This window comes from Podarcis bocagei (assembly GCF_964188305.1).
Source record: "Podarcis bocagei genome assembly, chromosome: 8".
NCBI lineage: Eukaryota > Metazoa > Chordata > Lepidosauria > Squamata > Lacertidae > Podarcis > Podarcis bocagei.
The window spans coordinates 5,367,150-5,392,261 of NC_138133.1; the positions used below are offsets into that span (position 1 = coordinate 5,367,150).

General features: G+C 42.8%; 1 protein-coding gene across 2 annotated transcripts in view; it reads left to right on the top strand.

The window, feature by feature from the left end:
- Positions 1-25,112, top strand: part of LOC308593688 (protocadherin alpha-C2-like) — a 189,201-nt gene that overhangs the window by 12,011 nt on the left and 152,078 nt on the right. The window contains exon 1 of one of the 2 annotated variants that reach the window (XM_081206230.1): positions 11,222-13,363. The exons of the other annotated variant lie outside the window; for it this stretch is intronic. Within the exon in view, the coding sequence (XP_081062356.1) occupies positions 11,309-13,363 (2,055 nt within the window). The 5' untranslated portion in view covers positions 11,222-11,308. Of the gene's footprint in view, positions 1-11,221; positions 13,364-25,112 lie in introns of those variants that run through there. 2 annotated transcript variants of the gene reach the window in all.

Genomic DNA, 25,112 nt, shown 5'->3' on the forward strand with positions numbered 1-25,112 from the left:
GGCTGCAATGGTGCAAAAACGTGGTTACAAAGCATGGATCCACATGGATCCTCAGGATCTTTGCATTGGGTCAGCCAAAATTCACCATCAGAGCACATAGCATGTCCATGGCTACAGCCTGCCCCCCCCCAAAAAATCACGCACCCACTGTTGCCTGGGGCTGCAATGGTGCAAAAACGTGGTTACAAAGCATGGATCCACAGGGATTCTCAGGATTTTTGCATTGGGTCACCCCAAATTCACCATCAGATCACATGTCTGTGGCCACAGCATGAAGCACAAAAATGATACGTCCACTGTTTCATTCAGAATATTTTTTCCCTTGTTTTCCTCCTCTAAAAACGATGTGTGTGTTATGCTCAGGTGCGTGTTATAGTGCGAAAAATACGGTAAGTCCTATGAGGAAAGGAGTTGGGTGTGTTTAGCCTGGAGAAAAGAAGATTTATGATAGTCATTCTGAAATATTTGAAGGGCTGATACTTTTAGAATATGGAGTAAATGTGTGTGTGTTTTTGTTCTAGAAGGTAGAATATGAATGAAAGAGCCTATGTAGCAAGAAAAAAATGTTTAGACCAAAAGTTAGGAAGAACCTCCTGATTGCATGAGCTGTTTAACAATGGAGCACACTGCCTCAATAGGTGTTAGGCTTTCATTCATTAGAGGATTTTAAATAGAAGCTAAATAGCCACCTATAGGGGTACTGTAGTGGCAGGCTCCTGCATTAGCAGGAGGGTAAACTAGATAATCGCCAATGAACTTTCTTACTCTATCATTCTGTGATACTCAAACAAAATTAGTTTCAAAAGAAACATTGTGCAAAAAGTTCAACTTTTCAGTGCCCCCACCAGTGCATAGACCTGCCTATTGTGAACAGATTCCTTCTATTATAAAGTCATCCTTTTTTTTCTTATTCTAAATGCAAGATTTCTATACAGTTTTATATATATAGAAAATCTTAAGTGGTTTACATACATAATAGTAAAAAAAAGTTCATTTAAAAAATAGCAATGATACAGACTTCTTCAAGCAGTGGCCCAGATGGGTGATTATCCTTCTGCTCGCTTTCTTCTGTCTACCTTAACCTCTGCAAAATCTCTTTGAGTCACTATTATTGGACATGAAGTTTTTCATCTTTGAGAGAAATGGAGAACTGAAGAGACATTGGTTCTAGAGCAGCGTCCCAACTTATACAAAATTGCTTGTTAGCTTTGTTAATAATAATAATAATAATAATAATAATAATAATAATAATAATAATAATACCCAGTCCATCTGACTGGGTTGTCCCATCCACTCTGGGTGGCTTCCAACCAATATAGAGACATAATAAAACATCAAACATTAAGAACTTCCCTCTCTGCCGACCTCCTGTTAGAATGAGTGGACATATAAGGACTGCCCTTCTGCTTAGGTTGTGAGATTTACCATCTGCTAAGGGGTCCAGCCCACCTAGCAGTTCGAAAGCACCCCTAAGTGCAAGTAGATGAATAGGTACCGCTTTATAGCGGGAAGGTAAACGGCGTTTCCGTGTGCTGCTCTGGTGCCGGTTCGCCAGAGCAGCTTCGTCACGCTGGCCAGGTAACCCGGAAGTGTCTCCGGACAGCGCTGGCCCCCGGCCTCTTAAGCGAGATGGGCGCACAACCCTAGAGTCGGACACGACTGGCCCGTACGTGCAGGGGTACCTTTACCTCTTTACTAAGGGGTCCAGCAGAGGAATAGCAAGGAACCCAAAGGCAAGACAGACAAGGTTCAGAAACAGCATGAAGGCATTGTTCCAAGCAGCATTAATTGCCGGTCTTTGCAAATCACAAGCAGAAAACCCACCAAAATCCTCTCTTCATTTATTTGGCTGACAGGCCCAAACCATAAGAATTCCTACTTAATCCTTGTATGACCAGCTATTCCCAACATGGATGGATGGACACAGATATGTGGGATGGTGGGAGCTGGGTTTACATAGCTTTTTCCAGGCTCCACCCTCAAAATGTGGCAGATTTTTACATATTGCCTCCATCATGTCCTGCTCCCATCCAGGACTGAACTCAATGGTCCCTCACAGCTTTAAGAGGCAGACTGTTTCCTACTCCCACCCCTATCAGCAACAAGAAGATGAACAGATTCAGCTGCTTTTCTAAGTCATTGTAAGACAACTTCCTTTGAATAAAAGAGTTCAACTTGAAATAAAGGACTCTGTATTTTCCTATGTAGCTGTGGTAATACAGCACCTCTCCATTTATGGATGCTTCCTCCATATTTGGTTGTATGTATGTGAAGGATGATTTGAGTTAAGAAACTCTATTGTTGGAGGATGTTAGTCAAGCGATCTCATTCAAAGTGTGTTTGTAACTTTAGTATCAAAGTGACATGCTTTCAAACAAATGGGTGGGGTGAGTGAGATGTTGGTAATACTGAATGAGATTTAGGCTGCAATCTTATGCACACTTACTTTGGAGTAAGCCCCAGTGAACAATAGGAGTGTTCATTGCATTGCACAGTATGTACTCTCCTGATTTGAAACAGATAATCAAGCTGGATTGCTTGTGGCATACTCCCTTCTGAATTATGGAACCTCCTAGGTTTAGAGAGAATAAATGTGGTTTTCCTTGTTCTGTAAGGCATTCCTCTCGATGACTCCTGAATGTTGTTAACTTAGAGTGCATGGGAAGATGACATTTTATTTCCCCAAAAAAACATTTTGTTTTTAAAATGTTTCTTAATTTTTTTTAGTTAGTGCTATCCCATAATTTTTTTTGTTTTGTTTCACCTATACAGAGATGTACCTAGGCTCCCTTGCGCCCTTGGCAAGGAGCTGTATGGCACACACAAACACCGCTGTCCCTTGTGCCTTTGGCAAGATGTCTTGGCACCTCCAAAGCCAGAAAAGACTATAGACCAGAAACTCAAAAAGTTTGCTTCCTGTTGTCTTTCATGCTCTGCCAGTTACTTCCTCCATGGGTTGGGTCTGCCTTCCTCCTCCTCCTCCTCCTCCTCCTCTGTGGGTCTGTCTGTCTGCCTACCTCCTCACTGTTTTCCCTCCTGGCCACTCCAAGCCAGAGTGTCCCCCTGGATGTGTGCAGGGAGCCCAACCTGGCCAACCCCTAGGTATACCCCTGCACCTATATTATGAAACAGAATTATACACTGACAGGGGGATCCTGCTAGTTCTAGAGTTTATTTTGACTGCAGCATTGGGACATGGCAACTTAAAGGGGGCAACACACACTAACGGGGGGAGGAGGCTGGATTTTATATATTCATTAGAAAATCCATCCAAATTCTTCCCCTTGTAGTGTTATAGTGGGTTTATATATGTGCACTAATGAAATTTATTTGGGATTGGCAGTGTTCACATGTCCATAGTAGCCCCCAAAACATAGATGAATGCACACATGTGTATGCTAACAATTCCGTATTTTGTGAAAGTCTTAAAAAAAAATCCCCTCACTTTTGGATAATCACAGTTACATAGAAAGATAGCTTTTTTTTTAACTTGGCAAAATACAGTATATGATTTCTGTAAAGCAGATGATTCTAAGAATCCTTAAACCCACCCGAGGCAATGAAATTGAAATTATAAGATGAAAGCCATACAAAATTCTGAAAAGGGTAGGTATCATTGGTCTTTAGGGACCTACCTGTCTGAGCCATTCATGTCTGAATACTACCCACATTCAAGCAGGGCACTGTTTACTTGAATGGTGAGATAGCCCCATTCTCAGCAACGTATGGGCATGTATAGAAATAGCAATAATGAAGTGGGGAGAAATAAGCTGCAGCCTCCTTCGATCTTCTGTCTCAAATTGCCCAGCTTTCCTCTCACTTTTTGTGGTCATTAGTGTATACTTTTGTTCCTAGTTCCTTATTTGCAGTTGATTTATCAACAGTTCAGCTGAGATTTTCACTAACTAAAGTGGAAAAGCAACCCCTAGAGGGAAAGCCCTTCATCTTCAAATCCCAGTATACAGTATCATATTCCCATCAACACTTTTCCTTGCTTTAAAATGCTGAAACCAAAACTAATTTCAAGATTTCTAAATTAAGTTGTAAACCACGTCATAAATGAATCTTGTTTGTAACTATGATTTTAAAAGTTGGAGACTATCAAAATCATAGAACTGAAATGACAACAGTTACCAGCAAATGAAAAGATACATGCAGAATATAATAAACATACCTTTCAAGTAAAATTTTATGCTTTATTATTCATATTACTTTATTTTCATTGACTGAAAAGTGATGGCATGAAACAAGACTCCAAGAAGGCCTTCTCATATAAGGCAACTGTACTTCCCCATCTAGTCGCACGATGTCGCTCTCTGCTTAAATATCTTGCTAAGAATAAAGGGTGTACACAAGGCTCTTCCCCTTCTTTGTCATCAGATATCTTTCCGTGCTTGCAAATGGATGGATGAGCAAAATGGATACTATGGAGCTGGATTAATTTTTTTAAAAAAACTATTTTATAAAGCTGTGACATGAAGTAATATATAAAATATATGAAATATTTCTGAGATGGTTGCTCCATGGGGAGACTGTTCTTCAGTGGGGAGAAGGCAGCTGCTGCAGCTAATTTTGCTTCACACAGCCTGGATGATGGGGAGCGGCCAGCTCCATTATTCCGTGCCTGAGGAATCCCAGCATGGCACCTTTGTGGGCCGCATCGCCCAGGATCTGGGGCTGGAGGTGGAGGAGCTCATGCCTAGGATGTTCCGGATGGAGTCCCAAGGAGATGGGGACTATTTCAAGGTAAATGAGCAGAATGGGATTTTGTTTGTTAATTCTCGGATAGACAGGGAGGAGCTGTGTGGTAAAAGCCCGATATGCAGTATTCACCTGGAGGTGATTGTGGATAAACCCCTGACTGTCTTCCATGTGGAAGTGGAGATTGCAGACATAAATGACAATGCCCCTGTTTTCTCAGTCAGAGAGCAGAATTTAGCTGTCTTAGAATCGAGAGTGCAAGGTTCCCATTTCCCAATAGAAGAAGCTTCTGATGCAGACATTGGTAGCAATGGCCAGGTAAACTACAAGCTCAGCTCCAATGAATATTTTTCTGTGGAAGAGATAAAGAATTATGAGCACAGCAAGTCTTTGGTTCTGACATTAAAAAGACCACTGGATCGTGAAGTATCTGCAGAGCATCACCTGCTCCTTTCGGCATCAGATAGTGGGCAGCCAGCACTCACAGGCACAGTCCTGCTGATCATCACTGTGGTCGATGTCAATGACAATGCACCTGCCTTTAACCAATCAGTTTACAAAACTGAATTATTGGAAAACTCTGCAATGGGAACATTAGTTATTAAACTGGAGGCAAGCGATTTGGATGAGGGAATTAATAAAGAGATTTCCTATTCATTTAGCAACCTTGTTGCTCCAAGTATAAAGGAAATGTTTAGCATAGATCCGAACAATGGAGAACTTAGAGTGAAAGGAATGGTGGATTTTGAAGAGAGTACAGCATATGATATTCAAATTGAAGCAACAGATAGAGGTGCTTACCCTGTGCCTGGACATTGCAAAGTTCTCATTAAGGTTTTGGATGTGAATGACAATAGCCCTGAGATGTCACTGAAGTCACTATCTGTGCCAGTTGCAGAGGACTCCCCACCAGGGACAGTGGTGGCTCTGATCAGCATCTCAGACAGGGACTCTGGGGCTAATGGGCAAGTGAGCTGCTCTGTGACTCCCTCCCACCTTCCCTTCAAGCTATTGTCCACTTTCAAGAATTACTACTCTCTGGTGGTGGCTGAGCCCCTGGACCGGGAGCGGGAAGCAGAATACAAGCTGGTAGTGACTGCCCGGGATCAAGGGACTCCATCACTATCAACCAGCAGCACCCTGGTGATACCCATTGGTGATGTGAATGACAACGCTCCTGCTTTTCCTCAGTCTTCCTACACGGTCTTTGTGAAGGAGAACAACCCACCGGGTGCTCACATCTTCACAGTGTCTGCCTCGGACCCAGATGTGGCTGAGAACAGCCTGATCAGCTACTGGCTCGACGAGAAGCTCTGGCCCCTGTCGAGCTACATCTCGGTGCACTCAGAGAGTGGGAAGCTCTATGCTCTTCAGCCCCTGGACTATGAGGAGGTGAAGCTGCTGGAGTTCCAAGTGAGAGCCAAGGATGCTGGGCTGCCCTCCCTGTGTGGCAATGTGACGGTGCAAGTCTTTGTGGTGGATGAGAACGACAATGTGCCAGCTGTGACTGTACCAGTAGAGGAGGCCACCACCCTGCTGGTGGTCCCCCTGACAGCTGGGCATGTGGTGGGCAAGATCCGTGCCCTGGATGCTGACTCAGGCTACAACGCATGGCTGCGCTATGAGATGCATGAGGGGTCCAGTAGGCTTTGGCGGGTGGGACTGTACAGTGGTGAGATCAGTACAACACGTGCCCTGGAAGAGGCAGAGGCCAGCAGTAGTCATAGTTTGCTAGTTGTGGTGAAGGACCATGGGAAGCCCGCTTTGTCAGCCACCGCCACGCTGAGTATTTCGTTGGTGGCCAGTGTCCAAGCCCTCCCAGCTGATGCCCGCCTTCCCAGAAGGGGAGGGAGCCCCAATCCCCTGGCGGATAACATGAACATCTACCTCATCATAGCCATCTGTGCAGTGTCCAGCTTGTTCCTGCTGGCCATCATCGCATATATGGCCCTGCGGTGCCATTGCCAGCCTAAGGAGGCCATGGTGTATGGTCCTGGAACAGCCACGCTGGTGTGTGCCAGTGAGGTGGGCAGCTGGTCCTATTCAAATCGCCACAGTCACATCTTGGGCGTGACAGGAGACTCCAATGCCAAAAGCGACCTCATGGTTTTCAGCCCCAACATACCTGCTTATGCAGAAAATGGAAAACCGCAGGATCTGCTCTGTGCAACGGTTAGTAACCCCTCTTTTTTCCCATATAGTTTGTTCAGAACATTTGTGCAATAACAGGAATACATTGTAATCACATTTTAATGTTTCCAAGGTCCATATGAACCCCATTAAGAAGTATGCCACTGATATTCCAAGTATTGGTTAAGGATTTTGTATTTGTATTTGGTCAGAAAGCAAACCTTTCAAATTATCCTTGATTTGTACCTGGTTATTTGGATGATTGTTGTTGTTGTTGTTGTTGTTCAGTTGTTTAGTCGTGTCCGACTCTTTGTGACCCCATGGACCAGAGCACACCAGGCACTTCTGTCTTCCACTGCCTCCCACAATTTGGTCAAACTCATGTTAGTAGCTTTGAGGACACTGTCCAACCATCTCGTCCTCTGTCATCCCCTTCTTCTTGTGCCCTGAATCTTTCCCAACACTAGGGTCTTTTCCAGGGAGTCTTCTTTTCTCATGAGGTGGCCAAAGTATTGGAGCCTCAGCTGTAATCTTGCCCTTTTCAGTTGCTTGACAAAGAGATCTGTTCCTTTCTCCTCATTTGACTCGGAAGGTAACATGAGAATTCTTTTCTTAGTTCCTTAATCTAAAAGGAATATTGCAGAGTTGGGGAAAGTTAGGAAAATTGCAACCAAAATGATCAAGGGGACGGAGCAACTCCCTTATAAGGAAATGTTGCAGCATTTGGAACTTTTTAGTTCAGAGTAAAGGTGAGTAAGAGGAGATATGGTAGAATATAAAATAGTGTATAACATATGCATGGCATGGAGAAAGTGGAGAGAGAAAAGTTATAGGAAGAACGGAGGACGACAGGAGGTTGGATGCAGGTGAGCTGTGCAGAAGCACACTGGCAATCATGCTCCAAGACAAGCTGCCGGCTAACTCTGTAGAGGCTCCTTTTATTAGCACAATATGCAAAACCAGTCAGATACATTTTGGACTGTGGCTTTTACACATCTTCCAATCCCGAGATTGAGGGGTGGTACAAAGTTATTTTGGCACCTGTTTCCACCGCGTCATTTTCCCCTTGAACAATGAATGACGAAGGAGACAAAGGTCACAGACAGGGCACGGCAGACCACTAAGAGAGCAAAGGTTAGATAGAGGGCATGATGTTCAGACAGCTGAGGCTTGTCTGCGGATGGAGGTGTGCTCCACACCCGGCGGTCATTCCTTCAAAAGTTTTTCTCCCTCTCATATCACTGGAACTGGTGGAGGTTGGAAGATTTAGGAGAGATAACAGAAAGCACTTTTTCACACAGCACATAGTCAAGCTGGGGAATCCACTCCGCCAGGAGGCAGGGATGGCCATCAACCTAGGTGGCTTTAAAAGAAGACAGGGCAAATTCGAGGAGGAGAGGGCTGTTGATAATTGCTAGTCATGATGGCTATCCTGTGCTTCCACAGTCAGAGGCTTCTGAATACCTGTTGTGGGTTTCTGGTCTTTATTTTATTTTTCATTTGTAGTTGTGGGGAGGATGCTGCTAGTACTTCCCCACCCTTGCTAAGTTCTGGATACCTGGAGTTGAGTGTTGGCATGTGCACCATTTGTTTAGTTTTTAGGGAACTTCTTTATTTTTAGAAATTCAAGTTTTCAAATATTCCAGATTTCCAGTCAAAAGAATTTTAATGAATATTTGTGTGTGTCTCTCCAAGCCAGAAAATGTGAGGTAATTTCTGGGCATGTAGGCAGGTATTGTTTTCCTGTGAATAGTAACTTTTACTTTTTTTAAAAAATTGTGAAATACAATGTTGTAAAAAGATTTGCATAAAAGAGTAGTTTAAAAAAATGTGATGCTCCAAGTCAGGTAAGGTTGCACTTCTTTTCTCATTCTTTTTCCTGCGCCCCATAACTGGAAGGACAATTTTTATTTTTAATGCTCCCCCCATCTATTATTTGAAAAATAAATAAACAATTCAAGGCAGTGCTTGCTGCTGGAGGGCGGCTGCTGGAGGTAAGCACAAGTGCTGCCAGAAAAGAAATGAAAATTGGACACAGGGGAAGGGGAAGAATTAAAGTGAAGGATTGATCCACTCACAGGAAGACCCCTGATGCAAAGCATCCATTACCCAAAGTGCAGTGGTTTGGGGGAACTTACTCAATTATCTCTGGATTGGGGAAATCTAAATTTAGAAGGTAAAATGTGTGAGATGACAGTTCTCTGCTTGGACAACATGTGGATGGAGTTGAATTAATGAGAACACAAGCAGCTTCAAATCCAAATTATCCTCTAGTGTGGACGAGCCCAACTATAGATCTGAGATTCTGTCTGTGTACATACCATAGCTTTATATTCAAAGCCTCAAAGCATCCTGGAAACTGTAGTTTGTTAAGGGTGCTGGGACTTGTAGCTTTAAAGGCATGGTGTGTATTCCATCTGATCAGAGACATAACCACTACACCTATTAATGAAACCTACCCAACCCTGGTTTGGGGGACCAGATGAACAGACTGCAGTTACGGACAGCACAGGTGTAATATGTGTGTTGTAATGTGTGTAATATTTAACATTTTCTACTGCACTAAGCCCTACAGGTAGGTCAGGAACCACCGTGACTCTCTGTCCCCAGTATCCAATTCATGGAGCTGGTCCAGGACAATACCATAGACTGGAATCAGGACCTGAGCTTTTAATTTGTTCATAAGATATCTAGAATTAGGTGTGAACAGTGAGGTCGTCAGTTTGCTAATAATACCAAATTGTTCATCAGAGGGTTAAAACAAGGAGGGATTTCACTTTTCTCTGAAAGTATTTCTTCTAACTGGGTGAATGAGAGTAAAGAGCCAAATGCAGTTCAGTGTAAGCAAGTGGAAATCAATGCACATTGAGGCAACCCCTTCTCCACGCTTATGCTCATGGGATCTAACCTGGCAGTTACAGACTAAGAACAAGACCTTGGGATGATAGCGGACAGTGTGATGAAGGTGCCAGCTGCTGTGAAAAATGTGAATTGCAAGCAATTGCAAATAAAATTGCCAATATTGTCATTTGTTTATTACCTTAAAAAATATCTCACCAAGGAGTTCAAGGGGCACACCTTGTTCTGCCCCTTTCCATATTATCCTCACAACAACACTGTGAAGTTGGTTGAGCTGAAAGTTGGCGACTGGTCCAAGGCCAGGATTATGGCTGACTGGGGATTTGAACCTTGGTCTCCCAGGTTCTTGTCTGACACTCTAACCACTGCACCACACTGGCTTTATGCCATCATCATAATCATTAGTCACTTTCCTCACAAAAGTGACGATAAGCAAAAACAAATATAAACATGAATACTGATTACAACAAACACAGCCAATAAAAAAACCCCTAACCAACACATCTATACCAATAAAAGACAGGTCTTACACTAAGAGGGGAAACCCATGCACTGGAAACCCTACAAATTAAGGGCCCAAAGTCCAGATAAAAAGGAAAGTTTTTGCCTGGCACCTAAAAATAAAGAGAGCACCAGGCAAGTCTCCCTAGGGAGAACATTTCATAAATGGGGAGCCACCACAGAAAAGGCCTGTTCTTGTGTTGCTACACTTCAGACCTCCTGTGGAAGGAGCACATGAAGAAGGGCCTCAGAGGATGATCACAGGGTTTGGATCAGTTCATGTGGAGATTGATGGTCCTTGAGGTATTGGGGTGCTGAGCCACCTAAGATTTTATAGATCAAAACCACCATTGAGCCTGGAAACTAATTAGTAGTGGGTACAGTCGTGCTGGAATTGGTGTTATATATTTAGATGCCCAGGTGAATAATCTGGGAAGATAAACACTTTGTAAACTATTAACAAACTAATGAGGTTGATTAAAAATTATTTTAAAATTAAACTATCAGAAGAATCTGTGAACCAGGAAGAACAATTTTGGAAGCCCCGCTAAACCCCTGTGCTTGTGAATTCAGACACATGGTGTCACTCTTGCCTACAAAATCTCCTCAGGAAAGCTAAGGAGATTTGCTGCCCTGCCCTCAGATAGAAAGAAAATCATTTGATGCAAGAATCCGGAGGAAAACCCCAGATACCATCAAAATATAACAGAACAAAGCAGATTCCACCATTTCAAGAGCAATTTCCATTAACCAAAGGATGAATTCATAGCATCAGGAAACCATTCTGGCCATCATTCTAAGAAACCACAGCTCAATGGAGACGGAGAGAAGGCAGCTGCTGCAGCTGATGGTGCTTCACGCAGCCTGGATGATGGGGAGCGGCCAGCTCCATTATTCTGTGCCGGAGGAATCCCAGCATGGCACCTTTGTGGGCCGCATTGCCCAGGATCTGGGGCTGGAGGTGGAGGAGCTGGTGCCTCGGATGTTCCAGATGGTTTCCAAAGGACAGGAGGACTATTTTGAGGTAAATGTACAGAATGGTGTTTTGTTTGTGAATTCCCGAATTGACAGGGAGCAGCTGTGTGCTCAGAGTCCCATTTGCATCATTCATCTAGAGATGATTGTGGACAAGCCTCTCAGGATCTTCCATGCAGAGGTGGAGATCAGGGACATAAATGACAATGCCCCCATTTTCCCAGTAAATGAACATCAACTATTTATTTTGGAATCTAGGCTGCTGGGCTCCTATTTTCCACTAGAGGGAGCTTCAGATGCTGATATTGGTTCAAATGGTCTGCTTACCTACATCCTTAGTCCAAATGATTATTTTCAGCTACGTGAAGAAAAGCATGGAGATCTCAGTAAATCTTTAGCACTCGTGCTATACAATGCCCTGGATCGAGAAAAAATCTCTGTACATCATTTATTACTTACTGCCACTGATGGGGGACAACCAGAGCTAACTGGTTCAGTGCAGCTGAAGATAACTGTACTAGATGTAAATGATAATGTACCAATGTTTAACCAGTCTGTGTATGAGGTGCATCTGCTGGAAAACATCACAGAGGGAACATCAGTCATTACTTTGACTGCTTATGACTTGGATGAAGGAACAAATAAAGAAATACTGTATTCGTTTAGCAATATGATGCCTCCCCATTTAAGGCAGATTTTTTCCATAGATTCCAACACAGGTGAAATCAAAACCAAAGGAAAGATAGACTTTGAAGATATTAACTTATTTGAATTGCAAGTGGAAGCTGCTGATCAAGGGTCCTACTCTTTGGTCGGACACTGCAAAGTTCTGATCCAGGTTTTGGATGTGAATGACAATGCTCCAGAACTGTCTGTGACATCCATGTCTGTGCCAGTGCCAGAGGACTCCCCACTGGGGACAGTGGTGGCCCTGATGAGTATATCGGACAGTGATGCAGGCATCAATGCTCAAGTTAGTTGCTCCCTGTGGCCACATGGACTTCCCTTCAGGCTGATATCCACCTTTAAGAATTACTACTCACTGGTGCTGGCTGAATCCCTGGACCGCGAGGAGGTGGCTGAATACAGGCTGGTGGTGACAGTCCAAGACCAAGGGACTCCATCACTGTCAGCTAGCAGCAGCTTAGTGGTGCCCATCGGTGATGTGAATGACAATGCACCTGCTTTTGCGCAGCCCTCCTACACTGTCTTTGTGAAGGAGAACAACCCACCAGGTGCTCACATCTTCACGGTGTCTGCCTCAGACTCAGATGTGGCTGAAAACGCCCTGGTTAGCTACTGGCTGGATGACAAGCTCTGGCCCCTGTCGAGTTACATCTCTGTGCACTCAGAAAGTGGGAAGCTCTATGCTTTACAGCCCTTGGACTATGAAGAGGTGAAGCTGCTGGAGTTCCAAGTGAGGGCCAAGGATGCTGGGCTGCCCTCCCTGTGTGGCAATGTGACGGTGCAAGTCTTTGTGGTGGATGAGAATGATAATGCACCTGAAGTTTCCAAGGCAGCAGAGGCCCCCATCCTGCTGGTACTTCCTGTTACTGCAGGACACATGGTGGGCAAGATCCATGCCCTGGATGCTGACTCAGGCTACAATGCCTGGTTGCACTATGAGCTGCATGAAGGAAGTAGTAGCTCCTGGCGTGTGGGGCTGTACAGTGGTGAGATTAGTACTACACATGCGCTGGATGAGACAGAGGGGGTAGGCAATAGCATGATTCTGTTGGTGCTGGTGAAGGATCATGGCAAGCCTGTACGATCAACTACAGCTACGTTGAGCATTTCCCTGGTGGCAAGCACCCAGGCTGCTCAAGCTGATGCCCACCTCTCCAGAATGGGAGGGAGCCTAAAGCCTCTGGTGGACACTACAAACATTTACCTGATCATTGCCATCTGCTCAGTGTCCAGCTTGTTCCTGCTTGCCATCGTTGTGTATGTGGCTCTGCGATGCCAGTCTCAGCTCGAGGACGGTGCCAGGTATGGTCCTGGCACAGCCACACTAGTGTGCGCCAGTGAAGTGGGTAGCTGGTCATATTCACAACGTCATAGTCGCAACCTGGGATGTGTGGCTGGGGAAGCTGGTATCAAGAATGACCTCATGGTTTTCAGTCCCAATATTCCTGTCTTTGCTGTGAACACAGGAGTAGGAAATGCAAAGGAGCTTGTTCCAAATTTATCTGGAGAGGTGAGTCACATGGAAGCCTTAAGAATCTTTGTAACTGATGCTCTTTTGTTCCTTTCTCGTTTGAATGCATGGCATTATACTATAGGACACCCTATACAGAGACAATGGGGCTTGATTGCTCTGTGCACTTCTATATATTTATCTGTTCTCTTTCTTAATTGAATTTCTTGCCTATCCTTCCACCCACGCTCAAGACAGGTACAATTTTGCTTACAAAAAAATGTATAAAAGTATAAAACGTATAAAAAGTATAAAATTAATTTCATACTTACAATACAGTGGTGCCTCGCAAGATGAAAAGAATCCGTTCTGTGATTCTCTTCGTCTAGCGGTTTTTTCGTCTTGTGAAGCAAGCCCATTGACGGATTAGCGGATTAGCGCTATTAGTGGCTTTTAGCGGCTTATCGGCTTATCGGATCAGCTGATAAGCGGCTTAGCGACTTAGAAAAAGGGGGGGAGGAAAAAACCCCCGCAGGAACTCGCAAGACATTTTCGTCTTGCGAAGCAAGCCCATAGGAAATTCGTTTTGCGAAGCACCTCCAAAACGGAAAACTCTTTCGTCTAGCGAGATTTCCGTCTTGCGAGGCATTCGTCTTGCGGGGCACCACTGTATTTCTAAGAATATTACAGCACAGTAGGAGGTGTGGAGGAGGAATTCACTCTTCCCTTATTTTGAGAAGTGAAGGGATCTGTCTAGTTGATGTCCTTAGCTGTTTGAAGCTTTCCCTGAGGAGAAGGTATTTTGGATATGTGGATATATTTATTTGGCTTAAGTCTCTTTAATTGTGATGTAGCTTTGCAGGAAAGGGTGTAGGAAGCTTGGTTAGATGCCTGTGTCCTGTGATGTACCCTAGTCTCTAGGCAGCTCTGACATGCCTGTGTTTCAATGCATTGGTTCCTTTCAAATCGCTATCACTGTGGAAATCCCTGACGTTTCTATGAACTCTGGTCAAGATTTCAAGGGTTATCCTGCATTAACAATTAGTCATTACCGACACTTTTTAAAATTAAAAACTATTTGGTGGGACATACTATTGGGTAGGATCATGATGATGACATAGCAGCCACAATCTTAGAAGTGGTTTCAGATGTCCATTCAACCACAAATTGCACAAGGTAGGCTAGGCCCACTCATTATCATTCAGCCTAATCTGTATTATAGAGGTGATAAAACCATATGTATTACGACCTGAGCTTCAGTATGATAGGAGAAAGTAATCCTGAAAATATTTGCAAAGGTAGTTTTTGCAAGACCATCTTTTTTTGTTACCCATTCTTAATAATAAGGTGGAATTACAGTAATGGTGGGCTTTCAGGCAAAACAGGAATAATTTGGGCTCAGATCAAGTGAGAAAAGGTCTTTTTATAATGTGTGATTAGCATCATGTATCTTAATTTTATTTGTAATGACAAAGTAAAACCAGATGATGAGAACAGTTTGGAATTACATGACCAAACGGCTACATTTCTGCATCCATTTGTTTAACCAATGTCCTTGTTGAAAACCATTACGGCAATTGGGCCATCACTATCCCTTAGCCTATTCTACGTCAAAGGGTTGTTGTGCAAATAATGAGCAGGGAAACGTGCTGCTCTGAGCTGCTTGGAGGGCAGGTTGCATAGAATCATAGTAAACAAAATGAACCCCAAGAGAACAGAGCTCTTCAACTTCAGACTCCAGATATAGAATCATAGAATCATAGAATCATAGAGTTGGAAGAGACCACAAGGGCCATCGAGTCCAACCCCCTGCCAAGCAGGAAACATATGCTATTCAATTTGTCAGCATGCCCGCTTTCCTGAAAAATCCCAACAACTCATTGTTCTGATAAAGATTCCTTTTAATATTCTTTAGAATAAAGAACTCCTCAGGCCTTTAAAGGCTGACAGATTGAGGAAGAAATTAATTTCTCTGGATCAAACCACTTCACTGTTTGAATTAGAACTCCATGAATAAAGTATGCACTGAAACTTATGATTGGTCGCCCTTAACTATTCAAATAGCACCATCAGTGTGCATGGTATTTTATAGAGTGAAAGAGGATATGTCTGTGCTCCGAGGAACTTACAATCTAAAGCGCGGCATAAAGGAAGCATAATCAGATGGACCCAAATGAAACAGTGCAAGACTGACTTGGGCATATGTAGATAGGCTATCTTGTGACTTTCAATAATCATGACCCATCATTTCTGACACTTCCTGTTCTTCCTTTTTATTTCTTGACATGGCAGAGGGATTTTGCTTAGCTCTCAGGCTGTCAGCACTGTGACAGTGGCCTGGCCTTCATTGTATAGGGTGACGGGAGGACTGTGGACTGGTGACAAGATAAACTTGCCAGTGAGGACGGCCCCTTTGGCACCTTGTGAAAACATAGTGAAGGACAAATGGCCAAGAAACAAAAATAAGAGTTTCTAAAATGAGTACAACACTTCTAACAACGTGGGTAACCCAGTACAAAACTCTAGGGGAGCCAAACAATTTTGATTTAATTTTGGCCAATTAAGTCAATATGTATTCTCTACCTAGGCTTTATTTCTTTAAAAAAATACTGTGATGTGGTTACGAGACACTAACTTTTCAAGGAAAAAATATTACAATACAATATCAGCAAAATGCAAACGAATCCTACTTTATTATAGAGCCAAAAAATAGGGAAAATAAGAAGGAAGGAACATTTGTATGCCACTAATACTGATTTGGCACAAGATGTCGCTATCCACTGAAAATCAAAACGCTCTTTTGATACAAAGATCAAAGCCCCTCCCAGCAATTCAGAAAGAACAGAGACCATCAGAGGACAGAATGGATGCAACAGCGTAACAACTGACTGATTCCCAGCCTTTAATGCCATCACGAAAGAGTGGATTTAATTTTTGAAACCAGGAATAAGACCTACCATTGCTATGGTTGTTTTTCTCCGATGCAGCTTGATGAGAAGGCAGCTGCTGCAGCTGTTTTTCATCTGCACGGCTTGGGAGAGAGGGAGCGGCCAGCTCCATTATTCAGTGCCTGAAGAATCCCAGCATGGCACCTTCGTGGGCCGCATTGCCCAGGATCTGGGGCTGGAGGTGGAGGAGCTTGTGCCTCGGATGTTCCGGATGGAGTCTCAAAGCCAAGGGGACTATTTAGAGGTAAATGTTCAGAATGGGATTTTGTTTGTTAACTCTCGAATAGACAGGGAGGAGCTGTGCGGCAAGAGCCCTTTGTGTGCCATTCACCTGGAGGTGATTGTGGATAAGCCTCTGAGGGTCTTTCATATTGAGGTGGAGATCAAGGACATAAATGATAATGCTCCTACATTTCCTCAAATAGAACAAGATGTCTTTATTTCAGAACTGAGAATGCCTGGATCATTTTTCCCTCTGGAGGGAGCTTCTGATGCAGATATTGGTCAAAATTCTCACCTCACCTATACACTCAGCCCCAGTGAATACTTTAGTCTAGATGTTCAGAGGAAACACGATGAACGTCCATCACTAGCACTCCTTTTAAAAACCTCTCTAGACAGAGAGGTGAGAGCTAAGCATCGTTTGCTGCTCACAGCCATCGACGGGGGGAAGCCAGAGCTCAGTGGCACAGCACAGCTGGTGATTTCTGTTCTTGATGAAAATGACAATGCACCTGTCTTTAATCAGTCAGTTTATAAAGTCCAAATGGCAGAGGATGTTCCAAGTGGGACATTAGTGGTCAAATTGAATGCCACAGATATGGATGAGGGAATCAATAAGGAGATTACATACTCATTTCAGAATCGTGTGCCTGGTAAATTAAAAAATATATTTGCCTTAGATTCTGTTAATGGGGAAATAAGAACAAAAGAAAAATTAGACTTTGAGGAAAATCACCAATATGAGATTCAGGTACAAGCTAGCGACAAAGGGAGCAATCCAATGACAGGATATTGCAGTGTTGTGGTTGAAGTGCTAGATGTCAATGACAATGCCCCTGAGATGTCATTAAAATCTCTCCTGGTGCCAGTGCCAGAGGATTCCCTGCCTGGAATGGTGGTGGCCCTGATCAGTGTCTCAGATCAGGATTCTGGAGCCAATGGACAAATAAGCTGCTTCCTGCACCCCCCTGAACTTCCCTTCAAGTTGGCGTCCACCTTCAAGAATTACTATTCTCTGGTAGTGTCTGAGCCTCTGGATCGGGAGCAGGTGGCTGAATACAAGCTGCTTGTAACAGCTCAAGACCAAGGGACTCCATCCCTGTCAGCCACCAGCAGCCTGGTGGTGCCCATTGGTGATGTGAATGACAATGCACCCACTTTTGCACAGCCATCTTACACAGTCTTTGTGAAGGAGAACAACCCACCTGGTGCTCACATCTTCACTGTGTCTGCCTCAGATCCAGATGTGGCTGAGAATGCGCTGGTCAGCTACTGGATCGATGAGAAGCTCTGGCCCCTGACAAGCTACATCTCGGTGCACTCAGAGAGTGGGAAGGTCTATGCATTGCAGCCCTTGGATTATGAGGAGGTGAAGCTGCTGGAGTTCCAAGTGAGGGCCAAGGATGCTGGGCTGCCCTCCCTGTGTGGCAATGTGACTATTCAGGTTTTTGTGGTCGATGAGAATGACAATGCACCTGCAGTGTCTGGAATGGCAGAAGAAAACCCAGTTCTGCTAGTGATCCCTGTGATGGCTGGGCATATAGTGGGGAAAATACAAGCCCTGGATGCTGACTCAGGCTACAATGCATGGCTACGGTATGAAATGCATGAGGGGACTAGTGGTCCTTGGCGAGTTGGGCAGTACAGTGGAGAGATCAGCACTACACGTGTCCTTGATGAGGGAGAAGTTAGCGGTAGCAGCCAGAATCTGTTGGTCTTGGTGAAGGACCATGGGAATCCAATGTTGTCAGCCACTGCTACGTTAAGTGTGACACTGGTGGCAAGCTCCCAGCTGACCCGTACTGATGTTCATCTTCCAAGAACAGGAGGGAACCCAAAGCCTCTTGCAGGCAGTGCCAACATCTACCTAATCATTGCCATCTGCTCAGTGTCCAGCTTGTTTCTGCTTGCAATCATAATATACATTGTCCTGCGATGCCAGTCCCAAGCAAAGGAGGCTATGATATATGGCCCTGGCACAGCCACCCTCGTATGTGCCAGTGAAGTGGGTAGCTGGTCATATTCAAATCGTCATAGCCATATCCTGGCAGGTGTGAGTGGTGAAGCTGGCATCAAAAGTGACCTCATGGTTTTCAGCCCCAACATTCCTCCTCTGCAAGGCAGTGAGAAACAGGAACAAATACTTGGTGATTCATCAGCGCAGGTGAGTAATACATTCTGAGGAACATTGGGGAACTTTTATCATACGTAATTGTAGCCATTAAATTAGCCTCACACTACTGAGCATGATTGCTATTGTGATAGTGAGGCTAAGAGTTTGAAGCGTCAGTGTCTCTAGTATTTTATTTTATTATATTTAAAACATTTCTATGTTTCAATTTGATTTAAAAACTCCCTGAGATGGCTTATAGCTGTTGTAAAAAGCTAAAACAACTATAACAAAATAATAAAACTAGCAGCGACCTACAGAAAATAGCATACTCAAAAACAATTAAAGCCAGCAGATTAAAACCAGCTTTGTAGCATGCTGGAAGGCATAGACAAAAAAATTAAAATTTAAAAAGATCTTTGCATGGCATTGGAGAGATAGGATTCAGTGCTAAACAAATTTCCTGAAGAGGGTGTTCCAGAGGAATGGTGCCACAACACAAAAGTCCCTTTCTTGGCCTGCCTCAGTTTGGAAGGCAGTTCAGAACTGTTGTTAAAGGAGGGCCTCTTATTGAAGATCTTAATGCTCAGGCAGGTTTATATGAGAGAAGGTGATATGTGTTGCAAAAATGTTTATGGCTAACTTAATTTGTTTCATGACCAAAGCACTGGTTTATCTTTTGAGATAATTAAAAGTAAATAAATCTGGCTTGCTGGAAATACTTACCTGTATTGTTTTTTTGTATTTATTCTTTATTTAAATGTGTTGCTTTGTTTTAAACATATTCTGCATTTGGAGAATTTGGTCAGTGAAGAATTAAATACCTGTAGCTTTAACTTGTGTACTTTATTAGTACTTACTGTTTTTCTAGGAATGAGTTTGTAATCCCATCCAAGTATAATTATTCTTTGCCTCTTGTGAATTGTAGTTTCGGGGGGGGGGGACTCAACACCTGTTACTTCAAATGTATCCAGTACGTTCAGTGGTGACAAGATGAGCAACTTAGATGCAGCACTTGCCAATGTCCTGGAAACTAGAATTTAATCTAGATTTGTTGGGGCAGACCTATTTAAATAAAAGCATCTGGATGAGGAAACTTTTTTCTCCGGAAGCCATAAACATTCATTCAATTATTATAATAAAAAAATTCCTTCCAGTAGCACCTTAAAGACCAACTAAGTTAGTTCTTGGTATGAGCTTTCGTGTGCATGCACACTTCTTCAGATATTATTATAGTTACTCATATTATTATAGTTACTCATAACCGAGGGATGCTGTCTATTGCACAGTGCATGATCTCTTAAGTCATGGGCCATGACAGTGCAATGTGTGGACATCCAATGAGTGCGGCCCAGGGTGTACACAGTGTTGGGAATGAGGTCAGTGGTGTGACCCTGCTCCTTGTCAGTGCCTGGGTAACATGTGAATATGGTTTGTAAGATCTTATTATTCTTCAATACATATAATCTTGCTAGCTTTCTTTATCTTATATGGAGTCTGGTCAAATGCAATTTATTAAAGTAGCCTATTTGACAACATTTGAATTATTGGGAGGAATCCAATATTATGTTAAAATAATTGTTCTGTCAATACAAGCATTTCTGCTTGTTAAGTGGGAACAATCTCCCCTCTTCTCCACATCCTTCTGTGGGCTTCTGCTAGTGGGGCCAGTGAGTTGAATCTGGTCCAATATTCTTTCAAAGCAAAACTCCTATTTTGATGTCGCTTGGTGCTAAGAAAGCCTTTGATAGATTAGAATGGTCATCTTTTTGAGAGAATTTTGGAAATCTTGATCTGGTGAAAACTCTGAAACACTAGCTTGGAATGAAATATAATTGCTGGGTATAGGAAAATGATTTTAATAAATTGAAATTATAGAGAGTATTTTGATGAGTCAATTATGGAAACTCCACAGCAGGTTGCAGTCAGTTGGTCCCCATGGAAACATAGCAAAGCAGGAAGAGGAAGGGAGATAGGAGGCAGCAGCTGTAGACACATATCTGATTGATTTGTGTCTACTTAAAATGGAGCTGTCATCTGAGACAAGGCAGAATGACTTGGAATACTGTAAGTGACTCCTAATACAGTCCGTAATATAAGAAGTGTCAGAGCATAACTGGCTGCTGGATAGCAGAATGCAGGCGATGCAAGAGAAGGGTGATAAAAGAGAAGGGAATGGAATGGCTAGAGAAGTTATTCTGCCCAAATCTGGATGACCATTGAGGCAACAAGGCCAGATGTTCTGTCCAGAGCTGAGTTTTCATCAATAGAGAATTTTGAGTGGTTCAAAGTGATGGGTAAACAAGTTCATCAATCAAGATTGCAGTCACAATAGTCAGTGTGGGCTATAACTGATGGAGTTGCATTCATTCTGGATTTTCCTCATTCAAAGTCTTTGGCCACAATGGGCTTCCAGATTCTTTAATATGAAAATAAAATTTATCAATATTATTCATTTATTTGCTTAGACAAAAGGTGGTGGTCTATATAAACATACTGGAAAAGAGTACAAAACTGAGAATTCATGGTTCCATGTATTTTAATGATTTGTAAAAGCCTGGTTTGTACTGCAGTAGAATTAAGTAAAAGCTACTAAAACATCTTAGAATAGTTTATAGAAACATAGAATTGTAGAGTTGGAAGGGACCCTGACAGTCATCTAGTCCAACCCCCTGTGATGCAGGAATCTCAACTAAATCATACTTAACAGGTGACCATCCAACCTCTGCTTGCAAACCTCTAAGGAAGGAGAGTCCACCACCTACCAAAGGCATCTGTTCCACTGTCAAACAGTTCTTACTGTCAAAAAGCTCTTCCTCATTTTTAGTCACAATCTCCTTTCTTGCAACAAGAAGCCATTATTTCAGGTCCTACCCTCCAGAGCAGGAGAAAACAAGCTTGCTTGATCTTCCATGTGATAGCCCTTAAGACATTCAAAAATGGCTATCATGGCTCCTCTCAGTCTCCTTCCAGGCTAAACATACCCAATTCCTTCAACCATTCCTCATAAGGCTTGATTTCCAGACTCTTGATCATCTTGGTTTCCCACATTCTCCTCTGCACACATTCCAGGTTGTCAATATCCTTCTTAATATTTTTTTTGCCGTTGCATCACAGTGTTGACCCATGTTAAGCTTGTGGTCTACTAAGACCCTTAGATCTTTTTCACATTCAGATTCAATTCAGGAATCAAATGGAATTGAGAAACAAAATGAATTCAAAGCAAAGGTTTCATTATCAAAAATATAAGAATATTTGGAAAATAGCACATATCTATTCCTATATCTCTATAGCTATTTCTCAAAATAAGCAAAAATGGTCAAACATTTGAGTGATTTCTTGGATAAAGTAGATATATAGTGGCCATCATTACTATTAATTAATTTATTAATTTATTACCTAATAAATAAATTTATTAATTTATTACCTACCCTTCATGCTAAGGTCACAGAGCAAGTTGCAGCATTAAAGACAATATTATAAACAATGGTTAAAGCACTTGTAGCTCATGTAGCCTGCTCATTTTCAAGTATAATTAACATACCAGTGATTGGTGGGGTGTGTGTTGGGGTGTTAGGGGAAGGGTAATACCTCGAGTGGGGACACATCATGCTCCTTCTGGGGTAGACTGTTCTCCTTTGGCCCCAACCCTGCACTCACCTCACACCTGTAGCTCCTAGAAGCTGTCAGCATGCAACAGTGGCCACACCCCAGGAATGGATTCAACTGACTGGCTGAAGGTAGCTGAAGGGTCTCAAACTCTCAGTGAGTCTGGGACTTTTCCTGCATGTGAAGACAGGCTACGGTGGACTGAGTAGATGAAACCAACAGTGGGTCCAATGGTCAAAAGTACTGTTATTGCGCATGCTGCAGAGGGAAGTGTGGGGCAAACAAGTCTTTCGACCAGGGAAGGTAGCCCAACTAGAAGAAGGAATCTCTGATCCTAAATCTCTGCTGTCTCTTGTGGGATATATTCAGGAGAAGAAAAGTTTAAGGAGTAAACCCTACAGAAATCCAGAGTGGAGTCACTAAGCAGGCTGGATGGTGCCTTGTATGCCTCCTTTTGACAAGTCCTGCAGCCCAGCTGGTGCCGAATGTATTGCTCTGCTTTGCTATGGACCACATCAGTGAGGCCAGTATGGGGATCTTGTCATCTGAGCAGCCCAGGACATCCATACACACTGCCATGGAAGGTCACTTAGGTGCTGCTAACACAGTGGTGTGACTTCATCCCTGGAATCTCATTCCATTGTCTCTTGAGACAGACAGGAGCCAACAAATTATTTGTTAACTCTACATGTCAATGGACCAGCTCGTGTGTTTATACATGACAGTTGGTGTGTGTCACAGAATGGCAGCATAGGCAAGTTTAGGGTCTGCATTTATATCTCTACACTTTCTTTAACTGATGAAATTTGAAGGTAGTCTAATAGAAAAGAGGGGTATACATTTCTTAAATAAAAGAAAATGAAGTGATATACAATGATGACTGAAAGACCTAATATAAAAAGAGTAATTTTAATGTCTGAAAATATCATCAGTGATATTTTCTTTGTATATGATAGAAATATGACTGCATAAAATTATATTGGAAGGGAACTATATCCTATAATGAAAAATAATGAAATCCCCCCCCCCAATTTTACTGTGGTGTTATGTTCTCAAACACCAGCAGAACTGCTGAAAACTGAAGGCATAACATGGGTGACCACTTTGGAACATATACTTTATCCTGAAGTGCATTTATTGATTGATTATATATTTATTTTCCTCCAAGATGCTCAGGGTGGCTTACATGTTCTCACATTCTTGATCCTCAGAAAAAAACACAGTAAGAGCTTCATGACCGAGTACACATCTGAACCCAGGTCATATAAGTCCTAGTTGGACATGCTAACAGTTAAGATACTAACTATTACACTATATTGGTGGTTTAAATGCTTTTGTAATATAATGTAAGTGTTAGTGTAAACTGGTTTTGGAGAGTAGTCTCCATTATCAAAGGAAATAATAACCACAAAAACACACTTGTCAGAAGCAACTAATTTCTTGGAAAGATTTCACCCTCTTTCAAAAGACTGACTAATCAGAATACATCATTAAGAAAATGAATGGATAAATTTGTGTGTATGTGAACCATCACCCTGGGAAACCATTACTAACACATTATGTTAAGAAATTTGTATAATGAAGAACTTTTATAAAACATTGAAAATGAAGAGGAAAATTCACATCATGTAATCTCTATGAAGCCTGAACGAACACTTGCAGACTCTTGATGACTTCCATTTGCATGAAGTGTGACAAATATATGAACTTATTCCCGTAACAGTAATCCATGCCAGACATTCAAACAGCAGACAAAATGAAGGAACACAGTATTGTCTGCACTGAACATAGTCAGTCACACGGGGTCGCAATTGCCTAAACAATCCTATTGGAATCCTCTAAATACAGCTCTCTTCCTTTAAAAAGGCATTTGAAGAAAAAAGACAGGAGACAACTGGATACGATTACATGATCCAGAGAGATTTCTATCAGTGATGCTACTCCCTGGTGTTCCCTAGATCACCTGGATCAGCTGCATTTGAAACAAACATCTTGGAAGCATCCTAATCTCAAATCTCCATGGTTATTATGTGGAGAGAATTCTGGGTGAGGAGGAGGCTGCTGCAGCTGGTTCTTCTCCACACAGCCTGGGAAATGGGGAGCGGCCAGCTCCATTATTCTGTGCCGGAGGAATCCCAGCATGGCACCTTTGTGGGCCGCATCGCCCAGGACCTGGGACTGGAGGTGAGTGAGCTGGTGCCTCGGCTGTTCCGGATGGAATCTCAAGGCCATGACGACTATTTCAAGGTAAATTTGCAGAATGGGATTTTGTTTGTGAATTCCCGGATAGACAGGGAGGATCTATGTGCCAAGAGCCCTTTGTGCTCCATCCACCTGGAGGTGATTGTGGATAAACCCCTGAAAGTCTTCCATGTGGAAGTGGAGATTGCAGACATAAATGACAACGCCCCCATTTTCTCTGTCACAGAGCAAACATTGATTATTGCAGAATCAAGATTGCCATATTCTCCTTTCCCACTGGAGAGTGCTTCTGATGCAGATATTGGCAGCAATGCTCTGTTAACTTACAAGATCAATCCAAATGATTATTTCAAGCTGAATGTAGTAACAAATGAAGCCCACACTAAATCTGCTGGGCTAGAATTAAAGAAACCATTAGACAGAGAAGACATATCTGTGCACCATTTATTACTGACAGCCACAGATGGTGGTACGCCAGAGCTCACAGGAACAGTCCAGCTTGTGATAAATGTATTGGATGTAAATGATAATGCTCCATTATTCAACCAATCTGTTTACAAAGTCAGAATACCAGAGAATCCTGTTAATGGAACACACATAATAACACTCAATGCCACCGACTTGGATGAAGGTATTTCTAAGGATGTTACTTATTCCTTTAGCAGCCTAGTACCTCCCAAAGTTAAACATACCTTCCAAATAGGTGACAGCACTGGTG